Source organism: Mesoplodon bidens (genome assembly GCF_964165515.1).
Source record: "Mesoplodon bidens genome assembly, chromosome: 14".
In the NCBI taxonomy this organism is placed as follows: Eukaryota; Metazoa; Chordata; class Mammalia; order Artiodactyla; family Ziphiidae; genus Mesoplodon; species Mesoplodon bidens.
In genome coordinates, this window is record NC_138170.1 from 31,273,828 (window position 1) to 31,291,491 (window position 17,664).

A 17,664-nucleotide genomic window follows, 5' to 3' on the forward strand; every position below is an offset into this window, starting at 1 on the left:
TGCCTGCCATTGACAATCCAACAAGAAGCTAGGGAAAATACAGTATATGGTTTATCAATGGTATAATCCAAAAATCAGTCTCTTGGGTTCTAGAACAGGCTAGAGAGAGGAGTCAGAGAAGCAAAGAAGAAATATCCTGTAAGAAAGCCTTCAAGTTCTCTTTATTTTCCCACCGAATGACTGGGAGAGGAGGAAGAGAAGTAGATGGGGAAAAAATCAGATGAAATTGGGAATAATTAATTTAGGGCAGATTATCATTGAAGAAAGTGAAGTTCAATAGCTCTCCCTGAGTTGAGGGAACAATCCAAAATCCAAGGGAAGGATGGGCACCTGTCTAGCAAGAGTGAATCCCAGGATAAGACTTCAAATAAAATAATAGAGGACCTCTCTTGTGGCACAGTGGTTAAGAATCCACCTGCCAACGCAGGGGACATGGGTTCGATCTCTGGTCCAGGAAGATCCTACATGCCGCGGAGCAACTAAGCCCATGCACCACAACCACTGAGCCTGCACTCTAGAGCCCGCAAGCCACAACTACTGAGCCCAAGTGCCACAACTACTGAAGCCCATGTGCCTAGAGCCTGTGCTCCACAACAAGAGAAGCCACTGCAATGAGAAACCCGTGCACTGCAACCAAGAGTAGCCCCCACTTGCCACAACTAGAGAAAGCCCGCGCACAGCAATGAAGACCCAACACAGCCAAAAATAAATAAATAAATTTATTTTTTAAATAAATAAATTAATAAAATAAAATAAAATAATAGAAAAAAGAACCAGCCCACCAATCATGGCTACAAATAGTCCTTACTTTCCATCCTCAGCAAAGCAGAACATGGAGCACAAATGATCTAGTTGAAGCTCAGATGGAAGAAACTAACAGAGAGGGCATAGAATCAAGGGAAATTCACCCATACGGTATTCAGGCAGTAGGGTTGGTTCTGCCCAAGGTGAGTAAAATGAAAAGAAAAAACAGGACAACAGTGCACATTTATGCAAAAAACAAAGGACAAAAGAAAGGAAGAAAGAGGAAAAGAGAAGGAAAAGGAAGAGATCCTGCAGAAGAGAGATGAATAGTCTACTCTGGAAGAAATAAATATCACAGTAAACAAAAGGAAATAAATACAACAAATGCTGGAAATCTTAAGTACATAAAGAGAATATGGAAACCCTGAACCAAGAAATACATTTGTCAAACATAATGAAATAAATAAAACAAAATATTTCAGAGCTAAAGATATTTTACACTTTCAACCAAGAGTAAAGCTCTACTCAGAGAAAAACTCACTCCCTTAATCACTTACAAGACACAAAAAAGAAAAAATAAAAGAAATGCATACTCAACTCAAGAAGATATGAAAGGGCCAACAATATTAAAATGAGGAAAGCAGAACCAAAATAATTAATATAAGAACAGAAAGTAACAAACAAGAAGAGAAGCAAAGCAGTTGACTTGATAAGTAAATTTGCCTTGTGATTTCCAGCAACCAAATGCCCAGTCTCCTTGAGACCAATCATTAAGGGACAAGAGCTGGAATTGTGTCTTTTTTTTTCCTAATTTTTGACTGCATTGTGTGTTCTTTGCTGTGTGCGGGCTTTCTCTAGTTGTTGTGAGTGGGGGTTACTCTTCGTTGCGGTGTGCAGACTTTTCATTGCAGTGGCTCCTCCTGTTGCACAGCATGGGCTCCAGGTGCACAGGCTTCAGTAGTCGTGGTGCACGGGCTCAGTAGTTGTGGTGCATGGGCTTAGTTGCCACGCGGCATGTGGGATCTTCCTGGACCAGGGCTCGAACCCGTGTCCCCGGCATTGGCAGGGGGATTCTTAACCACTGTGCCACCAGAGAAGCCCTGGAATTGTGTCTTATTCATTTTGTAACATCACAGTCTAAGACAATATATGATTATTAAATAATTGTGTGAAAGAGTCCTGAGTGTCCAGGTTATAAGGAGAGAGACCATCTCTGGCTTCTTGGATGAATTTTTGCCACTTGGATGTGGGCTGGGGCCACTGAGAAGGCACAGGATAGAGAGTGGGTGAACCACAAGGCCTCCAGAGGTGTCTTTATAAGAAAAGTGCCCAACAAAGACCTGTCGAGTTAATTCCATTCACATGTGTGCGACTCTTCCTTCCTGCCACCTCCATTTCTACCAGTGCCCACTCCAGGATGTGCTTGCCTTGACCTCCCTCCAGGCAGGTGTTCTTAACCAGTTCAGGGGCCATAAACACGGATGGAAAAAAATGCATTGTTATTCTCACTAACCTGTAACTAAACTTTAGCATTTCCTGCTGTTATGACCTAGGTGACAAACCAGTCTAGTATTAGCAGTCCCTGAAACTGTCCCCAGGAGAAATGACAGATATTTTATACTACATTGCAGTTTGGGAAGAGATCTCAAAATGTCATTCACATTCATTACTACTTCAAAATTATGGTAGTTATTAGCCTTAATCTTAATCTTATAATTTAAGGCCTTAAATAAAGGTTTTACATAAAGAAATTTAATATAAATATTCATACAATCATACTATAAACTTTTAAAATATTTTGATAAGTGTGTGTCCATATAATTGATTTCTTTGGCATCCCTATGTATTTTATTTAATACATTTGAAAACATTGTTTTTCATGAACATGAATTTCACTAGATGCCAAAAGCACCCATGACACTCAAAGGTTAAGGACTCTGGGGCTTCCCTGGTGGCGCAGTGGTTGAGAGTCCGCCTGCCGATGCAGGGGACACAGGTTCATGCCCCGGTCTGGGAAGATCCCACATGCCGCGGAGCGGCTGGGCCCGTGAGCCATGGCCACTGAGCCTGTGCATCCGGAGCCTGTGCTCCGCAACGGGAGAGACCACAACAGTGAGAGGCCCACGCACAGCAAAAAAAAAAAAAAAGAGAAGGTTAAGGGTCGACCCTGCATCAGCGTCGACTGCTGAGGGTGAATAAAACTTCTCAGAGAAGGAAAAATAAGTGGGACTTGTGCCATTCTCAGGTTTTGAGAAAAATCTAATTAACTCAAGAGACGATTTATCACTTAATGATTGGACTGAAGGAGGGAGGCATTTATTTGGTTTACTAGCAAGCACGTGGAAGACCTAGGAAAATCATTTAAAGGCTGCAGCACAGAATGATCACAAGCTTGAGTCCTAGAGTGGAACTTCTTCAGTTCAAATCTCAGCACACTGTTCGTTCCTTGCATGACTTTGAGTAGCACTCTGAGACTGGGTTTCCTCATCTGTAAAATGAGGTAAAACGAGCCCCCACCCCTCCCCCTGCCTTGGAGGGCTTTTGTAAGGACTGTGCAAGACAATCCCTGTAACCTGATCAGCTCAGCCCCCTACACATTGTGGAGGCCCCTCGCTGTTGGTATTAAAGTCAGCCAAATGTGTTCTCAACAACTTCCTCCTCCGCATCTTTTTTAAAATTTTTTCCCCTAATGATGAGATGCGTTCCTCACCCCATCATACAGACCAGCTTCCCAAGACTACTTTCTGTCTCTCCTTCTCTCCTCCCCCTCCTTCCATCAGAGCTCACTCTCAGATAAGGCTGCAATATTACTTCCATCTCTGAGTGTTACTCAGTGTTTGGTTACCTCTTCCAGGGATGACAATACTATCATTGGGTGAGAAGGCTTTTCCCCCGGCAAAAATCAATTTTGGTTTCCCGAAGCAGATAAAGGTAATATTTCGCTTCCCATGTGGAGTGCTTGCCCTCTGCTTCTCTAACCCCACTTGTCCTGTTCAAGTCTGACCTTGTTCACAAAGCTCCTCACCTCTCACCTTCATCTGATGCCACTGAACTCTGAACACATATGCCTGCCCGCCATCTGGACACCCAGCCTATTTTCTTTATCTCTCTCCTCTGCTTTTCTAGGGCAGGGCAGCTGTCCTCAGGGACAGGAGCCTGCTATCTTTTCTTTTATATTCCTAGGGACCCCCAACTAAGCATTTAAAGAAAGAGCAGCTGTAAACATTTTTTAGGAGTTCTTCCCTAAAACCTCCAGATCTCCATGTCTGTGCTACGAGTTCCCAGTGGTAGGATGAGTGAAACTTATCTTGCAAAGGAACGAGGAATGTCTCTGCTAAACTCTTTAAGGGTCTCCAGAGAAGGGCCAGACTGGAGATGAACAGTCATCTCAAGGATTCTTGGAAAGGATCCTTCTCTTTCCAAGATTAATGCTCCTGCACCCATGTATGCTGTGGTAGAATAACTCTGGACTGAGCTTTGGGGTATAACCCTGGCTCTTACAGTGACCAGATATGTGACCTTGAACTTCTCTTCCCCTCTCTGGGCTTCAGTTTCATTACTTGTAATATGAATGATTGGAATTTGATATTCTCACACTCTAGGAAGGAGAGCTGGACTCATTCTTCCGTGGACACATTCCAACACTTATCATAGTTTTCAAGAAACAGGACGCGTGTTCATAATTTTCTCTCAGTCTCACAAATCCTTCAGCATTCTGTTCCACAATGAGCATGGAACTTGTTTCACACTTGAGGGCTTGCTGTGGTGATTGCCATTCCCATAATGTCTTTGATTCAAGAAATTATTTTTTAAATGTGTACTCACTCATTAGGCAAAACCTCCCAAAGCTTTGTTCAAAACCTGCCCTTCTCTTTTACTTTAGTTCAGGAGATGGTTTGATTTTATAAAATAATGTTTTTATTCTTCTGTATTGGACAATGTGCATATCGCTTTGCATGCATTACAGAACAGAAAAGAAATACATAAGCACAAGTGCCACCTTGTTGGGTTTTCCACCAGTTTTTGGGGAAGCCATTGGCTGGCCAGTCCACTGCTCAGTTCAATGAATCAGCCACTAATCTGAAAGAGGCGTGGTACCCTGGGTTCATCTCCTTGCTCGCTTTCCACGTGCAGACATTGAGCCTGCTCAAAGGTTTAGCTTTAGTTAATGTAACAGGCATAAAGTGGTCCTCAGTTTTCCAGTCTTGGCACTCAAATACTATGGTTTTACCAAAGCAGACTTATAGGAAGAAAATATAAATCACTTAAATCTCTTTAGGATGGAGAGAAGTTTGTAGGCAAGAAGAACATGAAATAGTATTATTCTCAGAATTTGTATGATCATGAATTCGTATGATCATCTATTCAGTGCTCACTCAGAAAACCATCACACTGTAACTTGGAAAAGAATGGGGGAGAGCAGATATTACAGGAACACTATGGTCAATGATTATATATAGAGATTTTTTTATTTCACTTGATAACAACACTTTCATTCACTGTACAATCACGAACAGACACAATATCTAGAAATATTATAGACAGGCAAACAAGTGAAAATTTGATATTTTAGGCTGAAAATCAGAAAGAGGTTTGGTTGTCACATGTAAAAAGCTCCTATTTAATACAGTCAACTCATGTTTAGCATTCCTAATGGAAAAGATGAACATGACCACAAATTATACCATTTTATTATTGTTCAGTCCAAAAACTAACTTTCCTAATTTTAGAATGCAATCTGCAATTTTATTTAAAAAAAAATAAGAAGAATTACCTTCCAAAGCATGTTGGCTTTAGGCTAATATTTTAATTAGTTTTTATCCTCTGAGAGTATTCCAGTTAAACCATAGGGTAAGTCGGCTGGATGATGAGTAAGAAGAAATAAATAGGCTTTTGCAATGTGTCTTCCAGGGAAATACAGTAACTATTAGAAAAATAAACTTTGCTGTCAATAAAGAGTTGACTATCTTTGGAGGGGGAAACACCATACACATGTCACTTAAATAGCATTATAGATGTACTGCTCTAGAATTATTTAAGAAGTAAAGGACGAATCTGCTCTATAGCTATACACACTAATGAAAATAAAACCAGCCTATGAAACAAGTATCACATAGCCCAGATTCAGACTGGTTAGGAACAGGCATGGTTGACACTTCCATGATCACAAAGATGTTCTGATTCTGAAGTTTCTAAAACCCTGAGCTCATCTTCTGCCTGGAGACCAAGCTACCATCTCCTTTTATAATTCTGCCACCAAATTTCACTACCTTGTTGTACCATCATGTTATTAGGTACGTAATGCATACATAGCACTGCTGAGAGGAGCAAGGGAATATTCACACAAAGAATAATGAAAGGGGGAGATGGTGAGGTTTCTAGATACATAAGCTAAGGTGACAAGTCTTTCCTTCTCCAGGGCACTACACACAGCTGTTAGTCCATTCTTTTGAGTACTTGCATGGTTGAAAGAGTTTTCCCATATATTATCTCATTGGCCCTTCATAACCACCCCATTGGTAGCTATCACAGGTATCATCTTTGTCCCCACCAAGAGGCTTTACCCAGGCCCACACAGGTGATGGAGCCAAGGTTGGATCAGATCTTCTGATCCCAAATTTCCAAATTCAAAACACCAAACAAAGGAGGTGGATTAGAGAGAGGGATGAGCCCTCAGTAAGCCTGTAGAGTCACTGAATCTCATTGTTGGGTACCCCCACCAACCATTTGTATGTTCCTTTCTTTCCTGGTTGCCCAGGGTGAGAATCAGGACCAAGGAAGAGAAGAGAAAGTTGCAGAAAGAGCCAGAAGCCTGCTTTGTATTCTTGCCCCAGCCCTGCAAATGTTAGGAGTGAACTCAAGCCTAAGAACAATCCCAGAGATGGGCTACATCAGTGTCTGATGAGTAACTTAGATGGTCCAGAGAGACCCTCACCCTACAGACACATGTACCACAGTCTTAGATGCCTACTCAGGCTCCCTTCTGGAAACCCCATTATTCCAGGCTATCTCCCAACATTTTTCTTGGTTTAATCATTACTTCTTTTTGCCTATTAAATATCATCAACATATATAGGTTTCACCAGTGCCCACTCTTTGCACAAATTAGATGTTCAATGAATGTCGGCCACGGGTGATGGTGTCTAATCACACCAGTTTTAGAGATTCTGAGCTCCCTGAACACAGTGTTGACATATTTGTCCATTTTCTTTGCCCTATGCAGCAAACCAAGTGTTCTTTGTTGATAGCATGTACCTAAGCACACTGCTCAGGGTCCCAAAGTTCCTGTTCTCGGGTTATTTCAGTATGATGCAGTCCACCTCTTCAGTGGCAGGCACCCCCGTGGTTTTGAGGTCAAGGTCCCCACTGGACTTACTCCCACTGTAAGAAGCCTTCCAGTGGAGCAGCATGATCTTCTTGAAGTACTTGATGGTGTTGTTCTTGACGGTCACGAAGCACACAGTGTTGACCATGCTGTTGCTCATGGCGATGCACTCAACCACATAGAAGGCCGTGAGGTAGTGCTTCTCCTTCACAAACACGGTGGGGAAGAAGTCACGCACGATGGTAAAGCCATAGAAGGGCGCCCAGCACAGCACGTAGGCGGTGAGGATGCACATGAGCACCAGGACCGTCTTCCGGCGGCAGCGCAGCCGCTTCCGGATCTGCTCAGTCTGGAAACCAGGGACAGCCTTGAACCAGAGTTCCCGGGAGATCCTGGCATAGCACAGGGTCATGGTGACCACCGGGCCCAAGAACTCAATGCTGAAGATGAAGAGGAAGTATGACTTGTAGTAGATCTGCTGGTCCACTGGCCAGATCTGGCCACAGAAGATCTTCTCCTGGCTCTTGACAATGAGGAGGACCGTTTCAGTGGTGAAGTAGGCTGACGGTATGGCAATGAGGATGGACACCATCCACACCAAGGCAATCAAGCCAGTGGCCGTTTGATACTTCATGCGGGGTCTCAGCGGGTGGACAATGGCCAGATATCTAGGACAAGGACACAAATGGGATCAACCACTGTGGTAAGGAAGTGCTGGAGGATGATGTTATTTTTGCAACACTGAGGCACAATCAAATGGTAGGTGTGGAGGGAAAGAGCAGTGTTATGTGGGCTTCCAGGAAAGGCAGACTTGAATGCCAGCTCCAGCTACACCTCTTACTAGCTGTGCAACCTCAGGGAAGTTTTTATTTTTTTTTAATTGAAGTATAGTTGATTTACAATGTTGTGTTAATTTCTGCTATACAGCAAAGTGATTCAGTTATATATATATATATATATATATATATATATATATATATATATATATACATATATATTCTTTTTCATATTCTTTACATTACGGTTTATTCCAGGATATTGAATATAGTTCCCTATGCTATACAGTAGGACCTTGTTGTTTATCCATTCTATATGTAAAAGCTTACATCTGCTAACCCCAAACTCCCAATCCATCCTTCCCACTCCCCACCACCCACCCCTTGGCAAACACAAGTCTATTGTCTGTATCTGTGAGTCTCTTCTGTTTCTGTTTCATAGATAAGCTCACTTGTGTCATATTTTAGATTCTACATATAAGTGATATCATATGGTATTTGTCTTTCTCTTACATAGTCACTTACTATGATAATCTCTAGGTCCATCCATGTTGCTGCAAATGGCATTATTTCATTTTTTTATGGCTGAGTAATATTCCATTGTATATATATACCACATCTACTTTATCCATTCATCTGTCAATGGAGGTTTAGGTTGTTTCCATGTCTTGGCTATTGTGAATAGTGCTGCTGTGAACATAGGGGTGCATGTATCTTTTCGAATTAGAGTTTTGTCTGGATATATGCCCAGGACAGGCAAGTTATGTTTAATCTCTCTGAATCTCAATTTCCTTATCTGGAAAAGTATTTTTGTTTGCTTGTTTTTAAAGATTAAATGTGCCAATATAGACACAATTTCTGGCACAGTTTAAAACATGGTATATACTCAATAAATGGTAACTATTATTATTAAATGTAGTAATAACATCTCCTATCGGTTTCTAGCCTGGCACTGTTCCCAGGTCCTTCCTGTTTTCAGGGCCATTCATCCTAATCACCCCACAGCTTAGAGCTAAAAGGAGCTGATAATTCCAAAGAGTTGTTAGGAGGATTTGCCCTTTCTGATAGAAACAGTGGGCAAAGTTTTGCCTTCATCCCACATTTTAAAAAACATTGCTCTGCATGCAAAGGTGGAGGAAAAGCATGTGACCATTTATCTTATTTTTCAGGTTGAAAAACGGAGCTTAGTGAGAGATGAGTGACTTTCTCAAGGTCAAATACCACAGGACTCTCGATAGAAAACATTTAACCCTATCTCACATGGTTGATGTGAAAATCAATTGAGAATATACGCGAACATGTTTTTTGAACCACAAAGCAACAGACTGTAAAAGATATTGTTTTTGTTCTTTCCCTTAAAACCACACTGCTGTTACCACAGTTGTCCAGAAAAGAAGAGAGAGCATTTTCTGGGGGATGTGAGTCATTCGTGCAGTATGAAAGCCTCCTTCTCAGAGAGAGTGCACATACTTAGACAGAGAGCTCTGGTTTCCTGGAAGACATTCTGTGTGTGGCAGGGGGTGGAAGCAGGAGAAGGAGAAAGATGGCAAGTGAAGTGGGAGGGAATGACTAATCAACGCTGGAAATAAACACATCCTCACGTGTCCACAGCTTATCCCTGGGAAAGCCAAGGGCAACCGTGACAGGGGCCTGAAGGAAAGCCAAACAATTCTGTTCCCTTCGCAGCCGATCCCTTTGAGGTCATCTTACTTGGGATTTTGACTGGAAGAGGAGGGTCATTCTTTTTTTTTTTTTTGTCATATTCCTGCTGTTTCTGTCCTTCCCACAACACAGACAGCCAACCCCATTGAGTGTCATATGGAGAGTTCAGTGGCACCAGACTTCTGCTCTCTTGTAGCTACCAGCTGTTAGATGAAGTTGGATGGGTTGGGTTCCACCCTCTGGTCGCCCATCTGGCTGCTTTTCACGCTCCACCAGCAGCAACAATCCCTGGCACTCGCCAGTCTCCCAGGGTGGATGCTGAGGGTGAAATGGGAATGTCTGCAGGGTGTTGGCAATGCTTTTGTCAATGCACATGAAGACCACGCCACTCTTGCTGTATGGAGGGCACCAAACCTGCTCTGAACCATAATGAAAACTAAGAGTTTAGAGCTTTTGCTCTCACCAGCTCTCTCCCTCTCTATCTACCCCACCGTGTTCTGTTGATTACTCTCCCAAAGAATATTTCTGTAATTTCATAATTGCTTGCTATATGAACGTTCACTATATGATTCTATTCCTTCTTTTCCCACTAGTAATTTCCCAAGTCTTTATGATATTTTCAAACTTGGAGTGTTTTTTCAATGAACATGTAGGGGAGAATGTTGATCTAGGAGACCAAGAATCTACTCCCAGCTTTGCCACAAACTTGCTATGCAAATTTTTCATTTTCTTAGCCCTGAGGACTCAATTTCCTCATCTGTGACATGGGAATATCAAGTGCCTTACCAAGCTCACAGAGATACTGTGAAGCTCCAATGAGACACTGCACATAAACAATAGGCTATTAATATACAAGAAAAAAACTCTTAGTATCCTAAAATGTATTTTTAGAGCTATTCTGTATAGCAAGCAATTTTCTTTCACCTGTTACTGGCAAATCGTGCATTTGCAAGTTCTATGCTACTTTCTATTTTATTGGACCTATTTTATTGGATTTACTAATCTTCACATCAAAATTAACCTGTGATTGCCCATCAGATAGTTCATCCTGACATCACCCCACCTCCATCCCCAAAGTTAGCACCAGGAGCTGTGCAAGAGGTCTTCCAAATACATTAACCAATAGGCAAATTGCAGAAAACTGTTTCAAGGATTGCCACCAGCCTTGGGTATGCTAGGCTCAGAACTCCATTATTAGTAATAGTTGCTTGACTTTGTAAAGCAACTTCCAATTTATAGAGCGTTTTCAAATCCACATTCTCATCAGATAACCCCAACTCATTTGAATAGGTAAGGGAGCAAAGATGCCCACCTTACAGAAGAGCAAACTGAGGTCTGAAGAAGTTAAATAACCTGTCAAAAGCCACGCAGCTGGTAATCGACAGAACCATGATGCAGACCCATCTGTATCTTGCTCCAAATCCAGTGGGCTCGCCAATACGCCAATTGTTCCTTCCTTTTCAAACCAGAGCAGGCAATAGCCCTTCCTCCTGTCCTTCTGGCATCCTGGCGCCCCTCTGCTCTTTTCATCATAGTCAGTTTCGACCTATTGATGTTCCAAAAAGGAGTCAGGCAATTGGCAGCTACTTTCCTTAGGAGTATGCGCTTGGCATTGTGGCACGTCTACCACTACAGTGGTTCAGGTCCAGATCCACTTAGAGTCAGCATTTCCCAGAGAACAAAGAATGGAGGCTGCTGGACAAAGAAATATCCAGCCACTAACTGTGTGACGTCAGCGGGCTGGGTGATTAAGCAAAGAGCATTTGAGCTCCCTCTCTGCCCCAGGACTCAGCCCCAGCTCTAATCACGGAAGTGGCGGTCACAGTAGCTACTAGGTGGCTCATGGGATGGGTAGCAAATGTACAACCTGCTTTTTGGACCAACCAGCCCCAACCAATAAGCTCACCAGGAAGCATCTGGGCTTCCTAAGGCTGAGTGCTGTTCCTCATGCCTTAGCTGCCTCGTCCAGACAGTACAAGAGAGCTGCCAACAGGCAGGCAGACTGGCCAGCTTCCCCTGGATTCCGCATTAAAAAAAGGAGGGACCCCAGTGCCCCGTGTGCCTGAGGTCCAAAAGATATACCCCGAGGACAGTGCAGGTGTCTCCACATCAAAGAAGAAACCCAGACCTGGGGGGGCAGAGTCCTCTGAGGATCTTTTGCATTTCCCTGCTACCCTCAGGTCTGACTCCCTGTGCCTAGATTGTGTGATCTTCTAGAACAGGACCCTATTCTTTCTGATCTCTATTCTTTTACATTCCTTGCCCTGTCCCCCGTCCCCACCCCCGCTCCTGGGACCTCACTCTCACCTCAAGCAACCTCACCTCTACGCTTTTGCAAACACAGTTCTACCTACCCTCTTGGAAATCCTTTTTTCTCCTTGCTGATCGTCATTTGTTGAAAGCCAGTAAAAAGTCTGTCTCCTGCATGAAGCCTCCTCTGATTATTCTGTTACGCCACAATCTCCCCCTTCTCTAAATTTCATTTCAAACTGACCCTTTACTTACCCCCTGACTTTCCTGTGTTAGTTCTCACCCCTCCCCCGCACTCTGGATGGTAAGCTTCCCAAGAGCAGGAATCATGCCTTACTTCTTTTATAACCTTTTGCTGTCTGTGAATTCTGGGCACCTAGGATCTTAGTAAAACTTCACCTTCAGCAAGTACCTAGCACTGGATGAACAGAAATGTAATAAGTCATGGTGACAGTTCTCAAAAAGACTGCAACTTTTTTTTGGAAAACAGGACATCAATGTGTTTATCCAGCATGAGACTGGCAGGCAGTCTGGAACTCGATAATAAGATGGTGGAAAAACAGATGAAGATTCCAGCCATATTTTGTATACAGTGGCATTGTTTGAGCAAGAGAGGGAAGGGTGTATGAGGCAGAAGATTAATTTAGCTGCAGTCTTGCTTTCTTTCCCTGGGCCATGGGACACTTCTCGCTATTCCTAGAAACTTCAGGTTTGCTCCCGTCTCCAAGCCTTCGCACTTAGAATTCTCTTTGTCTGGAATGCTCTTTCCCAGTCTTTACAAGACCAGTTTTTTTCCCCCATCATTCAGAGGTCTGTTCAAATATCTTCTCAGAGACACTTTTCCTGATTCCCACCTAGAGCGTCTCCCACCCTTGGTCGCTCTCAGTGTTTGCTTGTGTGTTTGTTTGTTTGTTTGTTTTATTGAAGAATAGTTAATTTACAATGCTGTGTTAGTTTCAGGTGTACAGCAAAGTGATTCCATTATACATATATGTATTTGTTTTTCGGATTCTTTTCCATTATAGGTTATGTTTATTTGTTTTTGCTCAGAGTATTTCTCATGCTCTGAAATTACCTTCCTTGTTGCTTGCCTGACTGTTCTCTCTCCATCAAGCTCCATCAGCACATGGAGCTTTTTTGCTTATTCACCATTGTATCACCAGTGCTTGAAATAGTATTTGTAACTTTGTAGTTGCTCTATAAAAATGCATTGTGTGTTGGGGCTTCCCTGGTGGCGCAGTGGTTGAGAGTCTGCCTGCTGATGCAGGGGACACGGGTTCGTGCCCCTGTCCGGGAAGTTCCCACGTGCTGCAGAGCGGTTGGGCCCGTGAGCCATGGCCACTGAGCCTGCGCGTCCGGAGCCTGTGCTCCGCAACGGGAGAGGCCACAACAGTGAGAGGCCCGCGTACCGCAAAAAAAAAAAAAAAAAAGCATTGTGTGAATGAATGAATGCTTAGGATGGATTGTAAGGGAGTAGGGTTGGCAGAGGGGCGGAGATGAGAGACACTGGCCACAGGAAAACTAAGAGGAGACTATGATAATTCAGCCCTGGGTGAGCAGCGGGGAGGTTGGGCCGGGGGTGGGAGGGGATTGTCAGGGCCTGGGAATTAAGTGAATGCTGGAGAAAGGGAGAGAGCAGCCAGGACAAAGGGGACTTTTGAGCTTAGATTCCTGGGAGAACCATGGAACCAATAGTAGAAACAGAGAACAGGGTGGGAGATAAATAGTTCTGTTCTACTATATCTTGAGAGCTGTGCTTATTAGAAACTTTGTATCATTATTTCTTTAATCACATCACAAAAACAATCACTATCATGAAAGCAAAGAGGTTAGCCAATCGGAAATAGTCATTAATCTGGTTTTGTTTTTGTTGTTTCTTTAAGGGTTAATTTACAAAGCATAACATCTGCTGTTTATTAAGTGCTTACTCTGTTTTAAGCATTGTTCTAAACAATTACACGTATTATTTCATTTCATCCTCAAAGTAACCTAATACATTAGGTTTTCTAATTATTCCCATTTTATACATGAGAAAATTGAGGCAGAGAAGGGTCAACTAACACACACAAGGCCCTGCAGCTAATAAGTGGTGCAGTAGGAGTTTAAACCCAGGCAGACTAATTGCTCACACTATTCCTACAGAAATTTCATTAAACAAAAATAAAGATATTTTTATAACTGTGGCCATATTTGTTATATCAAGACAAAAATTAGTTGCCTAAAACTAACAAAGTCAAACCCAGTGTCTGGGTTCAAGTTTCCAATCACAACCCCACTCTAAACAATAGCCGATGCAAAGCACGTTCCCGATTAACATACCCACCGTAAGAGAAATGCCTGCAATATCTCAGACAAGCTGAGTTTCATATGAAAGGCGAATATGAGTTTGAAAGAGTTCAGTAGATGGAGGTGGATTGATAGACATAGATATTACCTCTTACATGTCCAGAATAGCCCAATGCCCTGATTTTGTCCTGGCTTCCATTCCCCTTGAAGCCATTTCTTCCTGCAGTGTTACCCCTTTCTACGAGTAGCCCCCTCCATGGTAAAATGGGTCTTACCCAGGGAGCAGGGGCCCACCCCGCAGCAGGCACCTACCTACCCCCCTTTCAGTGGCTGAGAGCACCTTCTGTGAAAAACTGTCTTGCCAGAGTGAAACTTCAGGATATAACCCCATATGTTTTGTCCTGTTCATGTGCTAAGAGGGATGGTGGCAGCTTCCACTTTCAGAAAAGTTAGAGACAAGGTCCCTGGAGATCTTCCTCGACAGCTGTGAAGGGAACTTGGGGGGCAGATACTCTGCTTGACTGTCCCCCTCCTGTTCCTTCTACAGATTCACCCAGGGTCCATTCCTGGGTAGACAGAACACCATGGGGGCTTCGTGACTCGTGTGGAAGAGCTTGGCCAAGCCTTGCGCAGGGATGACACCTCTGGACACCTGCTATGGGTAACAAACTGAGGGCCGTTTAATGTGCTAATTCCAATATCCTCCTAGGTTTTAAGGCCAGGCTCCTTTTCAACCCTCTGCCCTTGGGAGTGGTCTATGTCTAGGTATTCTACCCCTGGTCGTCCCACTGATGGCTTCAGAAATCAGGCTCTATTTGCTGTGTTCCTCCCCGGAACACTGTCCTGGGGTGTCCTGATTGGGGTGGGGGGAGGGAGCTGAACGCCACCAGAGCCCTGAGGCCATGGGACACGGAGATCATCTGTGCTTCAGGCTCTCCGCGTTAAGAGAGAGAGACGGGCTGTGCAGATTCAAGTACACAGAGGCCCGATTAGACCCTCAGGGTAACTGTCTCTGGACTGCAACGAGGTGTTTTGTAACAAGAGTCCAACTTTGGGCACAGAAGCCTGCAAAATTGTTCCAAGGAAACAAAAACTACTCTGGCCCATTAGCACAGGAGATTATACTAAATGAAAAGCCTAAAGATAACATAGGAAAGATTTGCATAGGCTGCTCTTACTGATTTTATTTACCATCACTAGAAACAGCCCTTCTGTACTGTTGTACACTAATGTATGAAAAGCAGCCAACTGATTACTGCAACAACCAAAAAAGAGTAAGTAAGCATAGGTCTCCTTTTTGTTTTGTTTTGTTTCGTTTGTTTTTTAGAACAAATCCCTCAAAGTTATTTAAAATCAACCGGTGTTAACATTGTTAATCAACTATATCCAATATAAAATAAAAATTGTAAAAATCATCATAACAATAAAAAAAAATCAACCGGTGTTTGTAGGGGCATCACGTTTCAGTAGAGGATGTCTTGATGAGATAGAAACCTCCCTCAAGATTTCCAAGTTGACTCAAGAGGTAACTGCCTGAAACTTAAACTTGTCCCTCCACACCTCCTGGGAGCTGCCTACCTCTAGACCTCGGACAGATACAACATCTAGGGGCATGTCCATAACAGAGGGATCAAAAGCCTTACTGCTGCCCAACTCTAGGGGGCTCCACTACCTTCTGCCTGCTTACCGCTGGAAAACTAGAACTCTTTTCACTGTTCAATAAATGGACCACCTTTGGGCCCCCATGCATCCACAGCTCTGGGGAATACAAATACCTCTCATCAATCACAGCTGCCCCTTCCTTCATTGTCCCCACCTCTCACTCACCTGTCGATGGCGATGGCCAGCAGGGCGTTGGTGGAGACGTAGAGAGAGACAGTGCGCAGGTAGTTGACAGAGGCGCACAGCACGTGGCCGTGCTCCCAGGAGAGCTGGCGTACCACGTAGTAGTCCATCTCAAAGGGGCAGCAGACGACGGCCACCAAGAAATCAGAGATGGCCAGGTTGGCGATGAGCAGATTGGTGAGGTTGCGCAGCTTCTTGTAGCGGGCCAGGGCGGCGATGAAGATGAAGTTGCCAATACCACAGACCAGCATGATGCCCACCAGCGCCATGCCAATGACAATTTTGGCAGCAAAGAAGGTCCGGGAATTGGTCACATCCTCATCGTCGTCCAAGGGCATATCATAGTCGCCATAGCTGAAGTTGAATGGGAAGAAAGCAGCTTGGGTTCCGTGGGGGTCAAGCAGAGAAAAATAGTTGGTTGAGGTGTTTGTGGTATTCTCATCCATGACCCCCATGTTGACCTCCATCTGGCCAGGTGAAGCCTTGAGCAACACTCCTGGGGATTCCTCTGGGGAGATGTCGTTAGGCTGAGGTCTCCCCTTTCTGCTGATACTCAGCTTTCCCTTAATCAGTCAGATTGTCCCTGCAAGCGTCCTTGGGGTCCAGTATCCAAGCTCCATCCTAAGCCTTTGAAAGACATACAAACAATTGGCTACATATGTAAGTGAACCTGGCCAAATTTAAAACCATTCTATAAACTAAGCTGACCCATTAGCCACCTGCCCAGAGTGAACAGGTGATGGAGTAGAAATAAAGGAACCAGGGAAAGAAAACAAAGGAATCAAAACCACATACCCACTCATTCAGGGAAGGTTAGATTTCTACAGAGAAATCAGTTTATTTCCGTTCCACTGAAGATTCTGAATGATGCACTTTTTCTCAGGGACCAAAGTTAGGAGTGTGGGAGGCTGAAGAGAACCAAAGTGACCTGCTCCAAACTCCATTCTTTGTCCTGATAGCCTGAACTTTGTCCTTGTGGAATTGTCCCATTCTGTAGCTTAAAAAAATATTCTGAATTCCACTGAAGAGGCAAGACATTGAGACAGGCCTGACTGCTCTCCATGATTCTTTCCTTCTGGCAAAACACTGCTTTAAAATCAGAGCCTTTGTAGCAGCCACCTTCCCCTCTCCTCACTAGGTTTCCTGTTCCTACTTCCAAGTCTGCTGTGACTGGAAGCCAGGCACAGCATTTATCAAGGCCTGTCCCCAGACAGAGGCTGCAAGAGTGAAGTCCCAGCCTAATCATCGAGTGGCTTAGAAAGGGGACTCTCGAACAAAATCCTTCCTTGGCTGGTTGTGTGTCCTGAGATAAATAGCTTGAGCTCTCAGAGTTTCAACGTCCTCCAGGCAAGAGATCAGTCATGTCTATAAAGCATGGAGGTACCTGGAGAGGGAGGGTGTTACATCCTAGGACTGCGAGGAATTACTAGTGAGGACCCAGGCCTCCTCGGTCAGCTTCGAGGAAGAGGAGGGCGCTCCTGACCCAGATGATGGGGCTGGGGTACCAGGAGGGGGTTGTCAGCTGCACCGATGGGGGTGGAGAACCAAGAGGGAGACAGAATCCCCATGTCCCCTTCCCTCTCCCTGCAGACCCAGTCCCTCCCAGAGCCTGCAAACATCAGGCCAGGTTCCTGGGATGTAAGAAGAGGGCTGGGGTCTGGAGAGCTTCACAGAGGGCAGGAAATCCAGAGAGGGAGGGGAAGTGTGGAAGCCTGAGGTTCCTGGGAAAGGGGGACACAAGGAAGACTCCTAGGACCCTCAGGAGAGCATGCTGCC

The 17,664-nt window shown here is 44.1% G+C and overlaps 1 protein-coding gene across 1 annotated transcript; it reads right to left on the minus strand.

The window, feature by feature from the left end:
• Positions 1-7,040: 7,040 nt before the first annotated feature.
• Positions 7,041-16,370, minus strand: PROKR1 (prokineticin receptor 1; the record flags this gene model as incomplete). Its single annotated transcript, XM_081254004.1, has 2 exons — positions 15,871-16,370; positions 7,041-7,737 (listed from the first exon to the last, which is right to left on the minus strand). Exons 1-2 carry the CDS (start codon positions 16,353-16,355, stop codon positions 7,041-7,043), a joined length of 1,182 nt encoding a protein of 393 aa, XP_081110130.1. The 5' UTR covers positions 16,356-16,370.
• Between the last annotated feature and the right edge of the window lie 1,294 nt (positions 16,371-17,664).